Raw genomic sequence first — 18,805 nt, 5'->3', positions numbered from 1 at the left:
TTTATAGGACTGCGTCTTGGCTGATGGTTTATTTCAAGGTGACTGGCATCAGCAGGAGTGTTAATATGGACAGTGGGAAGTGCAGTGTGTGTGACTGGGCCATAAATCATTCTTCTGAAAACACACACACACACACACACACACACACACACACACACACACACACTCAGTCACACAACTTTACATTTGACAGGACTGAGTATACAAATGCTACATGAATACTGATTTGTACTATCGTCTTACACAGTTATCACAAGCACCAGAAACTCTATAGGGCTGAGGGCTATCAAAAGAAATGTGTACAGTTATTGGCATCAGCACAACATGTGATATCGGCCAATTGGATCTGTAGTGGGTGGGACAGGCCTCATAATTGAATTCTCTCTGTCACTGTCTGTCTCTCTCTTCCCCACATCTCTGTGTGTGCATGTTTGACATATTATAGTGTGTTGGCCTTGGATATGTGTGAGCATTCCTATCCAGTGTGTGTGTGAAGCATGAATGGTGTACAATTTGGTGTGTGTGTGCACAGACATCTGCGAATGACAGATATGTATAGTCCACTGTGTTGTCAGACATGGGCTTCATTTCTCTAAGTGTAGGAGCATGCCCAGTATGACCTTCTGTACTGAGTGTGTGAATCCATTCCAGGTAGTGTTGTACTCCAGTCCAGGGTTTGGTGTTCTACACATATAGCTAGCAGCCTGTTTCTGCAGGATATCTCTAGATAGGTTGACAATATGGAGTCACAATTGGCAACAGATAGGGTTTACTGTAATTATTGCTGTCTGTGCTACTTGGGTTACGTGGTTGGTGTTGGCAGAGATAGTCAGACATGTGTACTGTTTTACACTGTGATGTATTATGTCATCAACTACTGACAGATATAATTCTTTGCTCATAGTTATTTACTGGGAAATACCAAATGAATGAAACCCAGTATTGTGCTCCATAGCCTACACATTCTTGCACACTCCTGTCATTCTGGAGGGGTAGCGACAGGCACTTGCTGATTGGTCTGTGTAAATGATCCAGCACCTTGGTACTATGGTGTCTGAGGATCCCCTTCTTATACATATATCGACTTAACAGAACGGTCATATCCTGTTCTGGCCATACCTCTCAGCTGTACAGATTCACCCAGGATATCCAGAGGCAGGGCTCATATATCTGGTCAGTTACCCTTCACATTGTGGTTTATGAACAGTTTGGAGCCACCCATTACTGGGTTTGCAGACAGGGGTAGTATAGACACACATTAGAGTTTCAGATTTCATACACTCCATGACATCCATACTTCTACAACCCCCCCCCCCACTCTGTTATTCTATCCCCTTCCTAACAGTATGCAAGTGATATCTGAGAAGTATCCCTATAGTTGACCCTTCATCCAAGTGGTGTTTATGGATTGGTCCACAGTTCATGTACTGTGACATGGGGAGCATGCTACTGGAATGTGTCAACATGGCCTTACATTTCTGTTCTGTTGACTGTGTTAGGTTGTTAGTTGTGATCTCATGAGATGCCATACATTGGCACTACAGGTGAGGCATAAGCCTTTGACAGAGGATTGTAGGCCATTTGGTAGTGATGCAGGCTATCTGTAGCAGGCCACTGCATTCTGTCACTCCTGCATTCCCAGGCTGCGAGCCAGTGAATTCCCCTAGGCTGACAGAGTAAGTGTGCAAGGTGTTAATGCTATAGTTCCTGTCCATATTGATCCATTTGTTTGGATGCAGTCAGGGTGCTGCTTACAGCTAAGAACACACCTGCATAGGACAGCTCTTCAGCATGCTGCATTCTGTGGGTATTCCTATACAGAAGTGGGGCCATACTGTACTCATTCCCAACAGCAAGGATATGATCTGTGATACACCTGTGGCTGATGGTGGGGTGAGCTGAGTGCATGTGTGATATGGAAGCTACTTGCAGCTGACTCACAGATATACCTGGGACATTCCCCTTATGCTGCCTTGTGCAATGACATAGGCAGTTTCTCATTACTTAATAACTGTGCCTATTGTGGTTTGCCAGTGATTGGCCAGACTACATCAGTAGTCCATACTACACAGGCAACTAATGTGCTGCTAACCTGTCTGTACAATTCCAATTTTGTGTGCAACTGACAGTTAAATTTTATGCACTCTGTCTAGGGTACTTTGACCTGTGTGCTGTGTGTATGTATGGGCCCAATTCATGGCATGTCCATCTTTCAGACGGTGACAGATATTGACATCTGGAAAGTGAGAATGGATGACTGTTGACATGGGTATTGCTGAGAAGCATTGTAGTTGTTGGAACATGGCCCTGTCAACCACAGTACTGCCAATAGACCACCAAGACACAGCCTTCCATGCTTACATGCTGGCCACTTCCAGACAATATTGAGCACACAACAACCTAACACACAGACCCATGCATATTGTACACATGCAACAATCTATCCTGTAGATTGGGCCAGCTCAGGTAATCTGTGCTCCACTGATACTACTCCCCACTCTTACATGTTACTGCATTTCTACATAGGTTTGTGGGGGGAGGGGCACACCTGACAACTTTAAACTGTGGTGTGACTGTACTGGTATGCCTGGTACTCTGTTGGCTTCCGTATCTTTCTGTATTCTGACCTATCATGCAGACTGGAGGCATATCAGTGGAGTACAGATCGTAGGTTTTATTGACTTACATTTCAGTTTCAGACTTTTTACCCTTCAGAACTAACATACAACTTCCAGACCTGTTGCAATCTGTCTGTGTAGGTCTGGAGAGGGGCTGTTTACCATTGCCATCAATTGGAGGCCTTAGCACAGCCTTTCTTTATGGTCATCTACACCTGTCATGCTGGCTGAGGCTGGTGGTGGGTATTTCAGCCTCACTGACATGCATGTGTGTGTCCTATGGACACACATTTGGGCCACCACATGTAATGCAGTGGGATTTGACACCTTGTCTAGTTCTGCCTAGTGTGTTGACACCAGTATTTGTTATGGATTTCATGCTGCCCATATAGGTGTCCAGTATCTGCTGCCATCCCTTTCAGCCACCTGCTTCCCTTGCATTCTCACATCCATACCATACATACAACTGTCAGAATATACTACTCCATTCAGTAATTAATAGAAAGACTGCCTTACCTTGTGGCTGGGCCAGTACTGGGGATGGTGCTGGAGGGCTGACTATGTCGGATGCACATAGTACACTCCCTATACATGGTAAAGCACAGGTATTGTCATGTTTGGCATCCCTTTTACTGTATGCACGAGTCAGAGAGAGGCGTCATTCCTTGGGTCCCTACTGTGTCAGTGTATGTGCTATGTATTGCCTCTTTGCCAAGGCCTGGTCATACTGGGCATGCCTCCTTCTGCCTACATGGGCAGGCTCAGGTGGTTCCTCCTCCCAGTCCCACTGTGCCTGTGCTGGCCTTGGTAATGGTGGGGGGCTTTGTGGCCTTGCCCCGTGCTATGCCTGCTGCAGCTGTTTTCACAGGATCATATTGTGTAGCATGGCACATACTATGAACATTTGTGTACATGTAGCCGGAGAGTACTGCAAGCCTCCACCAGATATGTCCAGGGAGTGGAACCGTGACTTGAGCATCCCAAACACATGCTCTATTATGATTCTGGTTTGTGCATATGCCTCATTATGGAGTTCTTGTTCAGGTGTGTGTGCATTTCTGTGGGGTGTCATCAGCCACGGCTCCAGTGCGTAGCCAGCATCCCCCACTAGATGGCCGTATGGGATGTCCCCATTGGCAAATGACTGGTACAGCTGTGTCATATGTCAGATGTGGGAACTGTGATAGCTTCCAGGCCTGCCAGCGCTCACATTCAAGATAATGCCCTGGGCATCGCACACAACCTGGCAATTGATGGAGGGGAAGCCCTTGTGGTTTATGTAAACTCTAGCCCACTCATCGGGTGGTGCTTTGATGTGTATGTGCGTGCAGTCTCTAGCACCCACTACCTCAGGGTATTCTGCTATTTGGTATAAGAGACACATACTGCTATTCAATGCCTCATGGGTGATGGGGAAATATATCTGCTCACTGGCATGTGCTTACATGGCATCCAGGAACTGGTGGAGTACCCTGGATGCTGATGCCTGTAATATCCCCATGATATCCCCAGTTGCCCTTTGGAAGGTACCTGTAGCTAGTATTCTTAGGCCTACACATACCTTGGTATCCACTGGGATGGGTTCCCCTCTGTTGGTTCTGTGTGGGGGGCGGGGCAGGCACAGCTCAACAATTTGCTGTAGAATGTCCCTGTCTACCCTATAGCGCTCTACTATCTTCTGCTCATGTAGGCCGTGGTAGGTTACCCTGGGTCTCTACACTCTTCTCCATCTCCTCACTGTGGGATGGTCATCAGCATTCACATCCTCACCACCCTCAGCCTCTTGTACATATTGAATTATGAGAGTGACAGCAGCACCTATCGTTTTGTCAGGTAAAATTTCCCTGTCTGCGTACACCGGTTGTGTAGAGTTTGTGGGAAAAAACAGAGTGCAAGGGGTTTGCATAGTTTATAGTATTGTGCTGGGCTGGTCTGCTGCCTGTGTAAGTGGCTGATTCTGATACATTTCACCTTCCAGGTATGCTACTTCTCCTTGATTGCCTTCCTACTGCTGTTTTTCCCTTCCAATTGCCTTACCGTTTAAGCTCTGAGGTGCATAGTGCATACCCAGTGCTCACATGTGAACTGAGCTGCTATTTCCTGTTTTTCCTTTTTTTCTTTGCTTAAAACTCAGTTGCACACCCATCTAAGCAGGGAAAACAGTGCCAAACAATGTGAGATACACCCACTTTCTTAGCTCCACTTAGCTAAGAGCAAACATGGGCCACAGGACTCCAATAAGTTTACACCAATCACGACAGGCCCCCTACTGAAATCATCCTCTTGTCCGGCCTACATAGCTCTCTATTCCTGCACCTGCATGATTAGGTGCAGGCTTCCACTAGGTAGAAATCTGTGATTCAGTAAAGGTCCTTTCATTTGCATACCCCAGTGTGCAGGTCCATAGTTACAATTCCCAAGCACACCCTTTCCCCTTAGCAACCAATGCTCCCTTGTCTTGTTTACATTCTGTCTGTCATTGACTATAATGGCAGAATACATATTTCTGTTAAATGGCAGTTTTTCCCCTTTTTTAAAATTTTCATCACCCCTGTGTTTGCCTGCCACTGCCCTTAGATTAAACGGCCGAGACTGGCCAAAAAAAAATAAAATTTTTATTTTTAAAAAAATTATGTGGGTTTTCATGCCAATGGCCTTATATTTGGCCATTGGCTTGTCTGTTCTACATAATACAAGCTTTTCACGAGCTGTCATGCTTCCGTTTTGTCAGATGCAAAAATGTATTCAGCTACTAGCTGAATACATTTTTGCACTGACACTGTTCCTATATGGAATTTGTTCAACTTGCTGGATCACAAAATCACCTCATTTGCATGGTTTTCGTCAGCAAGATGCTGAATGGAATTACATGCAGGAACACTATAGGGCCACTCGTGCACGCAAAAACAGCCCTATCCTGGATCGCACGGTGGCTGCTATACTGTTCCTGCATGGAATTTGGCCATTCGTGAATCCGGCCCAATATCTAATACAACATATCCCATATTTCTTGATTATGCACCATTTATAGGTCAAGCAGAGTTTAGACAGTCTTTGGAGCCAATCCCTGTTGATCATTAAAACCAATCTGGATGCCTAGATTTGGGAACATAAACTTTTAGATGGAATACACAGGGAAAAACTGCTAAATGGGTAACATTATTAATTTTCCAGCATTACTGGGTAATATAGCTGAGAGTCTTGATAGTCTTTTTGACTGCAAGCTTAGTTAAAATCATAAACCCATGGCCCTATTAGCTTATCAGAAGATAAGTTAATACATCTGTTAACACCAAAGTAATATTTTTATATTGCCTTTAAAGTAAATAACTGCATAGAAACAGCAGGACCAAAACCAAAATAAATGTAGGACAAGCTCCAAAAACAAGCCCTCTTGATGGGCCCCCAGTATAAATACGTTGAACAACAAAAGAAAGAACTCCTAGCAAAGAAAACCCTATCCAAAAACAAGAAGGGATATTCACAAAAGACAAAAAATAAATAAATAAATAACTAAACAAAACAAAAAAAAAACAACTCCCTCATTAGTCTTAACAAGCAACTCGGGAGACTAATCAAATCGACCAAAACCAGCTTTGAAGCAAAAAAATAGCCACCCAGTCTAAGGATAACCATAAGGCATTTTTCAGTTATGTGTGCAATGTAAAAGAAAACACTTAACAGTGTGCTAAACTAATAGCAAATGAAACTTCCTATACTGAAATGGGTGATATAGCAAATTTGATGGCTAATAAATTTAGCTTCAATTTCACCATCTTATTACCCCAGACCCACCATGGAAAAAACATCTACTATTTCTGCCCTCATTTTCACAAATTTTCACTAATGTGCAGATCCTCATTGCACTCTCCAGAGCTAAAAATACTGCATCCATTAGTCCTGATAATATCCCAGGATGCCTCCTAAATAGTTTGAAACATGACATGTCAGGACCGCTAGAATCCCTATTCAACCGTAGCCTCCAAACAGATTTCATTCCTAGGTAATGGAGGACTGCATTGGCCATCTCTCGACACAAAGGTGGACCATCAACAGACCCAAGGAACTGCAGACCCATACGTTTGATTAGTCTTATATTCAAGGCCATGGAAAGAATCATTATGGACCTGATAAACAAAGATATAGGAAATCTTCAAACTGTGGACCCATCCCATTTCAGTTTTGTCAAGGACAGGTCATGCCTATTAAACCTTGTGGACTTCTTCAAGAAGGTCACTAGAGCCATGGACCAGGGCAAAATAGGCATAAATCCTTATGTCAACAGATGGATAGCTAAATGACTCACATATTGGACAGAGGAGGTTAGAATGGGGGACTCCACCTTCACCAAGAGGCCTGTTAGTAATGGTGTCCTACAGGTCTCAGTACTGGGACCTCTCACATTTGGAATATACTTCTCTGCAGTCAAGGCAAATGTACAGGGCCTTTGAATGACCAGATTTGTTGACAACTGCAAATTAGGTACAATCATTGAACCCCCCAAAAATGCAGATGTCCTTCAGAAAGGTCTGACACAAACAAATAACTGGTACCAGAACCATGGCATAAAACTCAATGCAAAAATGTATAATTATGTCCTTTGGATAAACTACCAACATTGAAAACTACAGCACTGATAACACTCCCCTAAGAGTAGACCCAATGGTTAGGGACTTGGGAACTCAGGGTGATGGTAACCTGAACGTTGATCACCATGTATCCATGGTAGTGAGAATACCTTTCTACATAGTTTAATTTAAAAGTAAGGGAAATGAATCCAGGTCTAAGGAGGTCATAATCCCACTATACTTGGCTCTCATTAGGCCAATAGTCCGGACTCAAAATGCTGATTCCCATAATGTGGAGACTGTATAATCAAAAATCTGTATCTATATATGTCAAAGTTTGCCATTTCTTTTATTATTCTCTTTTCACCAAGATATGATAATCTCAGGTTGGTATACATAAATCTGGGATTGTTGGCCCCTTGCCACCATCTCCATATCAGGGGTGCAGAGGCGTTACCCCTTCCTGGCAAAAAACAAGTCTAAAAGTGAAGCTCAATGTTCGATATTCACTTTTTGCCTGTTTTCCATCTTTTTTTTTTCTCATTTGGGGATTGGACATTGTTAGTAATAACATTTCAAAAGGAAGACTAATCTCACTGAGTGTCCACCATAGATGAAAACTGAATATTCTTAACTATTCATGTACTGAAATGGCTGCATAGGAATGTGACAGCTGAACCTCAGGGGGTTAGGAATTCAGAGATCAGAGTAACCTATAATATTCGCCAAGATGTGTCATAGTTATTTCTTAGTGTCCTAATATCTATACAGAATTGAATAATCTAAAGTCAGGAAAACAAGGCTCTCTTGAGATGTAGACATACCAGAATGCTGGGTTACAATACAGTTTGTTAAAGATCTTTGGACATTGTTCAACATGATTCAAAACTGGAAGATGCTGCAGTACTTACACCAATTCTAGAAGAACAATTATCTTAAGAACTATTACTTCTAGGTTGATGTTTCAAGGAAAACAACTTCAAAAATGCATGACTGATTAACATTTCAAAATCTGTTAAGATTAGAAACTGCATTATTATCCAAAGTGTTTCTTAAAGGATGCTACTCCCATCACTGCTATACAGAACATGACTTCCATTACCTTCCTTAACAATACCTCTAACTCTACACATATCTATAACCTGCATATCAAAATTAATCTGGACCCAACAAAACTAATGCTAACATTAAAAGTAGCCAATTCCTTAGGACTATCCCTAACTTTATCCCTAGATTCTTTGCTCTACAGAAGTACTAAGGTAATCACAATCAGTCATATAAAATTTATGCAACATTCTCCTAAACTGATTCAGTGAAAGGTTGTTGTTGTCTTTCAGCTTTTCCTGGTTAGGGATCGCCACAGCGGAACTCCGGTCTACTAATGATTGGCAGTAGATTTTCATGAACTCTGAGGTGCCAGCTCAACATTCAACCTTCAACGAAGGCACGCCCATTTATGCATGTCTTCCGAATGCCCACCCAACCATGGGGAGGACATGCAGATTCCACACAGAAGGCACCCCCCCCCCACTCCAACCGAGAATTGAACGGGAGAACCTCTTGATGTGAAAATAGCCAAATTTTTTTGAACAATATTGTTTTAGAATAAATCACCATTCCTCTCATTTTTGCAGAATGCCCAGATTTTTGTCTCATATTTTTGGTCCATTTTTCAGAAAATTGTGGCAAATTAGTGGCAAATCATTAAAGACTGAAGGTAGAAAATAATGACAGATATTTGATTTTCAGATTTCATACCTTTCAGAAAATTCATGCTAATGCAAACCTTGTTATTCTATCAACTTTCTAAGTTTGTAAGAGCAATACTTAAACATCGTTTCTATTTTTGAGCCTTTGCCCCTCTTTTATTCATGGCTTGTCCAGATTTCTTGTTCAAAGAAGCTGAGAGGTATGCAAATAACCTTCTACCATGACTGACTGTCTTTTCTCAAGGGATATGTAAATGACAGCATTATGGAAGTGATGTGGGTAAATGAGCAGTTATATTTGTAAATTTCATGGTATAACAGATTCTAGTACTATTAACCAATAAAAAAGTGTTAATGTAAATACATGTTGTGATAAAGAACAAATACAGTTAGTTACTTTCAAAAACGTGACTTTCTTAGGTACAATTAGACTAAGTTTACCCTGGGTAACTGAGTTCTTATATAGTTACTTCAAAAGAGTTTAAGAAAGATCTTAAGTCTTTGTCACATTCATTACCATTTTGGACTAAGGAATGGAAAACCCAAAGCAGAAAAGGTGCTACCCTGCACACAGCTTTTCATGACCTCTTTAATATTGTCCTCATTTTCTTTTTCATCTTGATGGATCTGATTTGACATCAGCAATGTTAATTTGTTCATCAGCATCCCCTCAATATTCTATGATCTATATTAAGAAAGATTATAGGTTTGTAAAAAAAAGCACAGCTCAAGTGTCCTTATTTGCCCCCAATTTAACAGCAGGAAAAATAAGGGCCTTTGATTTCATGCAGAGGGTCACCATAAAGCATGGAGTTACAAATTTACTCTAATAATTATAAAACTTCAGTGCAAAGTACAGCATGAAGTAATTTGCATGTTTTAGCTGCTGTTCATTTATATACAAATACTTTAGTAGTTTAAGGCATTTGATGATGATGAAACCTCATCCTGGAAAAGAAAACTGCGTAATGAGGAAAAGAGCATAATAATTAAATGTTTTTGTAAATATTGAATAACAATGTAGGCCTTCAAGCTCATCATGGAAGTTGTGTAAAATGGAATTGAAATTTACCTAATTAGAATGGGGATCACATGTGGCCTGAATAAGAAACACATGCAAATGAAGTTTAAGATGTCTGGCTACAGCATTGTAGGATACAGAAGTCATACGCAGTGCCTGCTTTATATCAGCCATCTTCTGTGATCCAGATTTCAAGGAATTTCAGTCTTTTTACAGTTAATCACCACATTATATATTTGAAAATGAGGCCAAGAAGACAATGTGAGTTGTCTGTTTTCTCTTTCTATTAACTAAAGCAGGTTTCAAATACATTTCTCAAAGAAGCTAAGCTTACATTGTTGGCAACCCCTCTTTCTCACTGCTCAGGTAGGAAATGGCATTTTAAGAGAGCTATAGGTCGGCCAAATAATAGAAAATGATCTAGATAACAGACAAAGAATGTAGTAAGATAATTAAAAGCAAGTAAAGAAGGGTGGTGGCATAATCAATGTAACTTACATATAAGGAAGTCACTAGCAATACATGGCTAACAAGTGAGGGGAGAGGACAGTGCAAGGTGAACAGTAACAGATGATTTCAAAGGAGTATCCTACAACCAGTACAAGTAGCTATCACGCAAGATGTTTCCAGTTTCTGCACCAGCATCTGGGTGTGGTGAAGGAAGTCTCATTCTTTAGAAAACATTTCAGCTTGAATGTCAAGTACAAAACAATGGCTCACAGAAAGCTATGTCATTTGGTCTAGTCAACCAAGGTTGGCTAGCCATATAAGTAGGGCCTCAACCTTGAATGGTGCAAGTGCTGTTTTTCATGCATATGAAAGTGATGTGGCAGAATATGCTGGATATAAAAGAAACTGTTGCATTATCTGCAGGTATTGATCCATTTTATTTTGCACTTAGTAAACTGTATGGGGTAATACTTCCAGCAGAAATCTCAGACTGTTACCCAGTAGACTTTTAGCAGGTTGGTCTACTTGGTATGCTACCTTCTAGATGCAAGGGTTATGTAATGGCAACAAATACAACTCTTAACATTTTAAAACCAAAGGAAAACAGCTTATTGTTACAGAGATCTAATGATTCCTGTTCTCAGTACTAGCAGTGCCTTCAGCATGTACTCTGAAGGAGTAGTTATGATTACAGTAAGGGGTATTACTTGCAGGGATAATAAGTGTAGGTAATAAATATCAGAGTCATAGCTGCTTGCCTTTCTAAGGGAACATGGCTAATAGACCTTAGGTTGTCAATGTAAGTGTAATTATTTTGATTTTATAAGCAGTTTTGGCAATGAACAATGTAAGATAGCTGTGACCCAGTTTTATTCATAAAAATGACCAGACTATTAACAACACTAATACAGATAAATAAAAATAAGAATGATACAAGTTCAAACAGTATTTAAAGTAACTACAATAGTTACATTTAGTCTCTGAGGTCCTTATGTCTTTAGAATGTTTAGAGTAATGATACAAATATATTCAAAGTATGTTTGGTCGTGAGATCTTTCAGTCTGCTTCTCTGTGACAGAATAGTTAATAATGCTACAATTTATTACTTTAGACTTAAGCTGCTAGTGGTGTAGTTACTTAGAAAGAGAGCATATCACATCCAGAAAGATTACCGAGAATGTTTAATCTAGCATGATAAAGATTTCATTTATAATTCCTGTGAGTTAAAGTCAATATGGCCAAGAGTTAATACACTTTTACCACTGATATAATCCAGACAATGTGCTGAGTTCTGTGTACCTCAGATGCTGAGGCCAGGGCTTAATAAGCATTCCGTAAAGTCAATGTGACTTGATTATATTTATTTAAGAATGTACTGGCCACATAATTGTTCTTATTTTTTTTTTTTTGTTTGTTTAGAAAATTATTATTTTGGATACTGTTTGATTTAGAAAATAGGCTATCTGTAAAGTTGTTTTATGTCTTTTTTAAAGTAATATATATCTGTAGCATTTTGATATTAAAAATAGATAATCTTCTAGAAATTAGTTTTTATATTTAAAAAAAAGCATGTAATATCAGGTGATCTCATTACCACTGAAGATATTGTGAGACATTTAGATCTCTGGCTAACTATGTCAGCTGGTTCCCTGGGCAGTCATCAGATAACAACCCCCTCAACATGAAGTTGAGGATCAAAAAAGAAAAAAAAAGCAAACAAACATAAAAGGTTATTATGAAACTGTAGCAAAGATATTATTCTAGTAGTTCCTAATTACACAACTTACACTACAAGCAGCTAAACAAAATCATTTAAGTAGCCACCATATCAGCCACTGTTAATTAAATAACCTCTGTTACAGCACTCATGCCTGATCGCAACTCTTATATGGTGCCAGTCATACCTTCGAACACATTGCTCTTGATGCTGTTCTACCCTGCTTTGCTCCACCTTGACTATAGATACTATGTGTGTTAGTGTTTTTATGTATGATAAGTGTTGGTGTGTGTGTGTATGTGTGTGTGTGTGTGTGTGTGTGTGTGTGTGTGTGTGTGTGTGTGTGTGTGTGTGTGTGTGTGTATGTATGTATGTATATGCGTATCTGTGTGTGCATGTGTGTGTGACTGTTATCTGTATCTGTGCTGTGTGTCTGTGTGTCCGTGCATGAAAAATGTGTTTATATTCTACTCTTTGCAGTTTGTATTTATTACTCTGCCTTTTTATGAACAAAAGGGTTACTTACAAATGCACTGTGTAAGACACCACATATTTCACAGATGCAAATAAACAACCCACTTCTGTGTCATAGAGGCATGGTGCTCTGACTATAATCAAGGTGAAAAGGGTTTGGTTAGCAGGCCCAGTACTGTAGGTCTCAGGCAGGCTGTTAGAGTAGAGAAGCCACAGAGCTGACTTCCATCTGTCAGGGAAAGACAGGGTACACATTCTCTGAAGCACACGTGCAGGCTTGGTCATCCCTGGTGAAGATCAGGAAAGACATCCTGTGGTGCTTTATGGCAGAGGGTGCAGTTGCTTGGTCAGAATACCCTCATGGAATTCTGGTGACATCCATCTCAGTCAACCATGACCAGGAGTGGGTAGCTTACCGAATATGGACAGGAAAGTAGAACATAAAAATGAAAAAGTCAGAAACCATCCCTGATGGCTACCTGAGTGATGCCCACTCTTGCCTGACACGACCACAACAATGAGGAATGAATGGGCCAATTGGCTGAGAGAGAGATGGACAGCAGGGACAAAACATAACAACAAGTAAACATAAATAAACTCAGATGAAACTCTTTAAAGAAAAACAGGAATCAGACATGAGCTCTTATCCGCTGGCTTTCATCAGGGACATGAAAATGATCAGACCTGCTATGTTATACACTGCTGTTAAATTAGAGAAACAGAAAAAGTGTCAATGTATGAGTACTGGAATAAAGACATGTCGACTCAACTTGCCTCTGCACTCTGATGCACAGAAAGTGACAGCACAAAGTTTGGATCTAGGCCAAGAATAAATGGCATCCATGGCTGCAGATCCACAATCACCTCACGGAATGTACTTATCACAGAATGCTGTCCATTGTTCTGTAGCACCTCAGTGGGCACTTGGAAAACTTGGAGGCAGGAATGATCATTGAGTTAACATGAACAGTCAGGAATACAACGGTGAATGCTGACATGGTCCAGGATGTATGGTTCCAGGTATCAGCAGCCCCTGCTCCAGAGTCCCTCAGTGCTCATGTTACTTCATGCCTCCTCACCTCCAGATCTTCACAGTATCATTGCTGAGTAGTTGCAAAGCAACAAATATGATCAGCAACACAATCATTGACCTGTAGCCCTGTTTCTTAGTTAAAAAAGAATCTGTGTGAAATTTGATATAGTAAAAGCAAAAAAAAAAAAAAAAAAAACAGTGAATCTATTTCATTTCTGTCCATAACACTACTGAGATAAATGGCAATTAGTTAATATTTAAAAATTGGCCCTGTTCATTTCCATCAAATTGTGTATGAGTGCCTCAGAGTGCGAAGATGACAAAGAAGTCATGTTGTTTATAATAAAAAAAACTAGCAATAAGATATAACAATAAATGGAGCTTTAATGTTATCCATGCTGAATTGAATTTGTTATCACTAAAGAATTAGTTGAGTGTTGCAGTTTGTGCTGAGTAATCAGGAAGTGGCAATGCACTTGTTTGAAAAATAGTGCTGCCATTAGTGCATTTGATTTGTTCTCACTGCAAGGTAATACACTGCTTTAGTATTCCAAGCAGCCAGATTTCATTCTAATTTTATAGCCCATTTTATCCAATTATACCAAATGGAACTGACAAATACAAATACTTAACAAAAATTAAAGGAATGCCTGCTATTATCATAAGTGCTTCCCACAATGAAGTGTCATTTTAAGTATATTAGTCAGTAATTCACTTTCAGTTCTTAATCAAAATTTTCACTTACATTAACATAAGAAGAATATTTTCAATAAAGTCCTGGAAACAGCACTACACCACACATTAACCCCATCACCACCACTCCCAGACACAAATACTCATCTTCTGCATTTATAAATTGTCTATCTATCAATCCATCTAATTGGGTTGGCATAAGGGTAAAGTGTTTGCCTTACAAACACCAGGTGCAGGGTTTGACTCTCACATGGGGTAATTGGCGAGGCTTAAAATGGCTCACAAGGGTAGTTAGCCTAGTGCTAATCTATGAACAAGTATGTTTTATCTATAATCAAAATATAATTCATAGATTCTATGTCCTAATTAAGCATAAATTCCATGACTACATTTTAGGATTGTTCACCAACCATTAGGTTGCAGAACCATAAGGTTATTAAATAACATTCTCAGATCTGTTAGCATACATTTAATAAACAGTCTCAGAGGTACAATTAATTTTGCTAAAGCAGAGAATATCCATACCATAACACATCATCAGGAGACGCCAAGTCAAATGCACAGCTTTCCAATCCATCTATGAACTTGATGACTTTGGAGTGAATCCATACAGGAAGAACAAGTACAAATGCAACTGCCCACAGACATAAATTTACTCTGATAGTCTTTGATCTTGTTCTCAAGCTAGTCAGGCGAAATGGATGAACAAGTGCCAAGTATCTGAAAGACAGAAATGAGCAAATTAACTTAGGTGGCTTGTCTTACATTGAAAAGATTGCTATACATTTCACAGAAAAATCAAATAAATCTAAACACAATTACTTTTATGTGCCTGGCTGTGCTTTTGTCTTTATAAAGGAAAATAGCAGTCATTGCATTAAAATAACTTTTCTTAAACTGAAAACATTAATCCACACATACCATGCATGTCTACATCTCAAGTGACATTGCAGATGAGTATTCATATGAATAATTATAAACAATCGGTCTGCTTCATTGATAATACACGTTCCAAAATTGTGAAAAATAACTGTGTTGTAATTCAGAACTTAATTCTGCTAGGCATAATGTACTCCATCTGCTTACATGAAATGTTGCCCAGTTCACTCCATCACTACTTTAATGCTACTAGTATAACAGCTATATGTCAAGTTTATTTGGGTTCATGGTTAATCATCAAATGGACTAACCATTGAAAGTCGCATCATCGAAATCCAATCGTTGAATGCCCATCTATCGAATAAGCACTTCATCTAACCTTTGAGCTGGGGAAAGTAACTAGTTGGCCAGCACTTCCCTTTTTCGTAAATGGCAGTATTTCAAACCCCACCCCCAACTATATATTCAAACTCCGAGGTCACACTACAGTTAAGAAAAGTGAGACAGGGAAGTGTTGGCCAACTAGTTACTTTACCCGTCTCACAGGTTAGATGAACTGTTCATTCAATGGATAGATGTTTGAAGATTGGATTTCAATGATGTGCCATCCGATAGTTAGTCATTTCAAGGATTAACCATAGACCCAGTTTATTTATATAGAGATTCTAACTTCCAGATTGATTTTAGAGGAACTTTAATTTTCCCTAAATCCTGTTGAGAATACTTTATGCAAACTTGCATACTTATAACAATATTATTCCAACCAGTAAAACCAACCTTTTTTACCCATTCTTTATTTTGTTGCCTTTTTGTAGGTAACTTTTTTAATATGAAGAATTTCTGCATAAAGAAGCAGACCTTGTTAATGATGGCAATGCGTTTCATACACTCTCTAAAAATACAAAGTAATATTGGGAGCTTTTTTAAACATAAGTAGCACTTAGAGCAGTACCTATCTTCATCTGAATTTCTGTTGATCTTTAGTAGTTAGTTTTGTGTATACTAAAACACTAACGAGCATTGGTTTACTTTCCTGTTGTCCCATGTTACCTTCCTGAATAATGGACAGTGATAACTTGAAGTTGTTGACTGGTTAACAATTTTTTAATGGAGGTAATTGTGATAAGGGAGGGATAATTTCCTTCTCTCAGATATAAAGTGGCCTCACAGTTTATTATAATAAAAAAAGTGTGTGCAGTTCCCTGAAAGACAGTAGCTTTACCCATAAAAAATATATGATGTAAAACATTCCCAAGGATTCAGAAATGCCATGTCCATGACCACAGCCAAGCAACCGCCATTTAAACTGAGTGTGCAATAAGTCCCAAGACTCATTAACAAAGCATGTGGCTAGGAATGTTTGCAGGATGATAAACTCTTCATCATGGATGCAGTAGGGATGTGTAGCAAGAACATGTTAGGAAACCCCATGGCCCCTGAAGAGACTTAAATCATTAACTCTGTATAGTTATATTATTCACTACATTCCCTTAACCAGCTTCAGCCTAGTGACACCTCCAGGTGTTTCTGCAGCACCATCCTACTGACACGTCTAGGTATCTAAAATAGCCTGTTCATAGTTGCATTAATCATTTCAAAACCAAGCTACATATACAAGATATTGAAACATTTCATCTGAAAGCTTTTATGATAAGCAACACAACTGCCCTGAAATTGGACCTCTGCCTAGTGCTGCTTAAGAGATATTAAATGCGTTCATAAGGTATTTATTTATATTGTAATTTTCATTTTTTTTAAATATCTTAACAACCAAGTAACACAGATATAACTGTATATGTATAACTGTATATATATATATATATATATATATATATATATATATATATATATATATATATATGTATATACACACACACACACACACACAACTGTATATAGATATAGCCTCATATGAAAGCACACAGCTGGATGAATACAATGCTACTAGCAGTATGTGTGCAGCTTGAGGAGTTCCTGAGATAGTGTAAGTTGTTTACAACATATTACACAATTAATATTGACTGTGTTTATTATGCCTTAAGATCCAATCTAATGAATGTAACCACTGTAAACACTTGTTTGTGCTGATCAGTTTGCCATTTATATTTTTTTGCTCATGAACTCAATTCAAAAACAAACTCAAGAAATACTTCAAAACTCATTGGTTATGTCCTTGTACTAACCCCAACTAGTGACCTCTCTATATCTTAGGTGCCTTAACTTCAACTACTTCTAACTTTTTTCTACCACTCCGTTTCAGGAATGCTGCTCAATGTGTCTTAAACCTGAATGTAATGTTATGTATATATAACTTTGAAAATTATGTTATGTTTTGTAAAGTGTTTTATAATAAGTTAGTACTATATGTGCTAAATGCTGGTATTGCCTATGACTGTATTCTGCTTAAAACTAGCATTTACTAAATGTTCAATGTGTATTATTATCTTGGTTGGAGCTTTTCCCCACGGGCCTCCACTGAAAATGGACATATATCCAATCGGACTATCCCGATCAACAAATATAAAATAAATAAAATAAATAAATTTATAACCACTATGGTTCCAGAGATATGAACATTTGTTTGAAGTGTGAGGCTACAACCTGACTTTGACAAAGAGCTCAATATGCAATAATTGCTAGCTGAAAGTACAAATCTCCAGCATTCCACTGGAGTGAATGAGTAAACAAGGTAAACCACAGTAGCACTCACATTGAAGGAGTCAGGGAAGCACATAGATGGATATTCCACATTTGCAGACTGAAAAAAGCTAGGCCTCAAGAGATTTTAGACCATTCTTTACATTGTATCAACATGAGCCACAGAAACACTCACAATGAAAGTGTCAGGAAGCACATAGCAGGGAAATGTTACACATTTACTGACTGAAAGCAGAAGAAAGGTAAGCAGCAAAGAGATCTGAACCCATACTTTATTCAGTTATATTTTACCAAATGTATAGCAGGTGAATGTTACACAGTTGTAGACTGAAAGCAGAAAAGTGAAAAACAAGCATAGAACACTGAGGGGACTGAAACTCTCCACCTAGTGGACTGACACTGTACAATCACTTCATGATCAAACAAGCCATGAAAGCAGTAAGACTGAAGGTATAAGTTTTACCTGATTTCATATTTGCTAGCTACTGTAAGGCAGTGCTCTGCTCATTTGCTTGGTGTATCGCACCTCATGCAACTTTACATAGGACTTTATTTTTGCTGTACAATGAAAAGTGCCATATCTAGTTGGCTATATATGGCATTAATGATGCTCTTGGTGAGCTGTCAGGCACAGCATGACCACAAAAATATACATGATTTAGAAGCCCTTTTAGGAACATTGTATTACTCAGATTAAAGGTTGGAAATAGGAGTATAGGACAGAGAGGAAAAGAGGAATCAAGCAAAGTATAAAAAGATAGAACAGAAGGTGAGCAAATAAGGAGTGGGCAGGATGAATGTGGTGTAGGGGCATACCACTCAACTTCTTAGCTCCAGAATTCTGGTCAAGGCCTAAAATAATGGAGGGACAAAGGCTCAAAATCAGCAACATATTTTATACATTACTCTTACAAATGTAGAAAGTTGCTAGAATAATAGGGTTTGCATTATCATGCATTCTCTGAATGATATAAAGTCTGAAACT

General features: G+C 39.1%; 1 protein-coding gene across 1 annotated transcript in view; it reads right to left on the bottom strand.

The window, feature by feature from the left end:
- MCHR2 (melanin concentrating hormone receptor 2) overlaps positions 1-18,805 on the bottom strand; it is a 2,243,283-nt gene that overhangs the window by 437,928 nt on the left and 1,786,550 nt on the right. Inside the window, exon 4 of the mRNA XM_044065015.1 lies at positions 14,809-15,003. Coding sequence (XP_043920950.1) covers positions 14,809-15,003 — 195 coding nt within the window. The remainder of the gene's footprint in view (positions 1-14,808; positions 15,004-18,805) is intronic.

Source organism: Protopterus annectens, chromosome 1.part0, assembly GCF_019279795.1.
Source record: "Protopterus annectens isolate FY-2018-M chromosome 1.part0, PAN1.0, whole genome shotgun sequence".
In the NCBI taxonomy this organism is placed as follows: domain Eukaryota; kingdom Metazoa; phylum Chordata; order Ceratodontiformes; family Protopteridae; genus Protopterus; species Protopterus annectens.
Note: the sequence above shows the minus strand (reverse complement) of the source record. Positions and strands in the feature narration are given on the sequence as shown.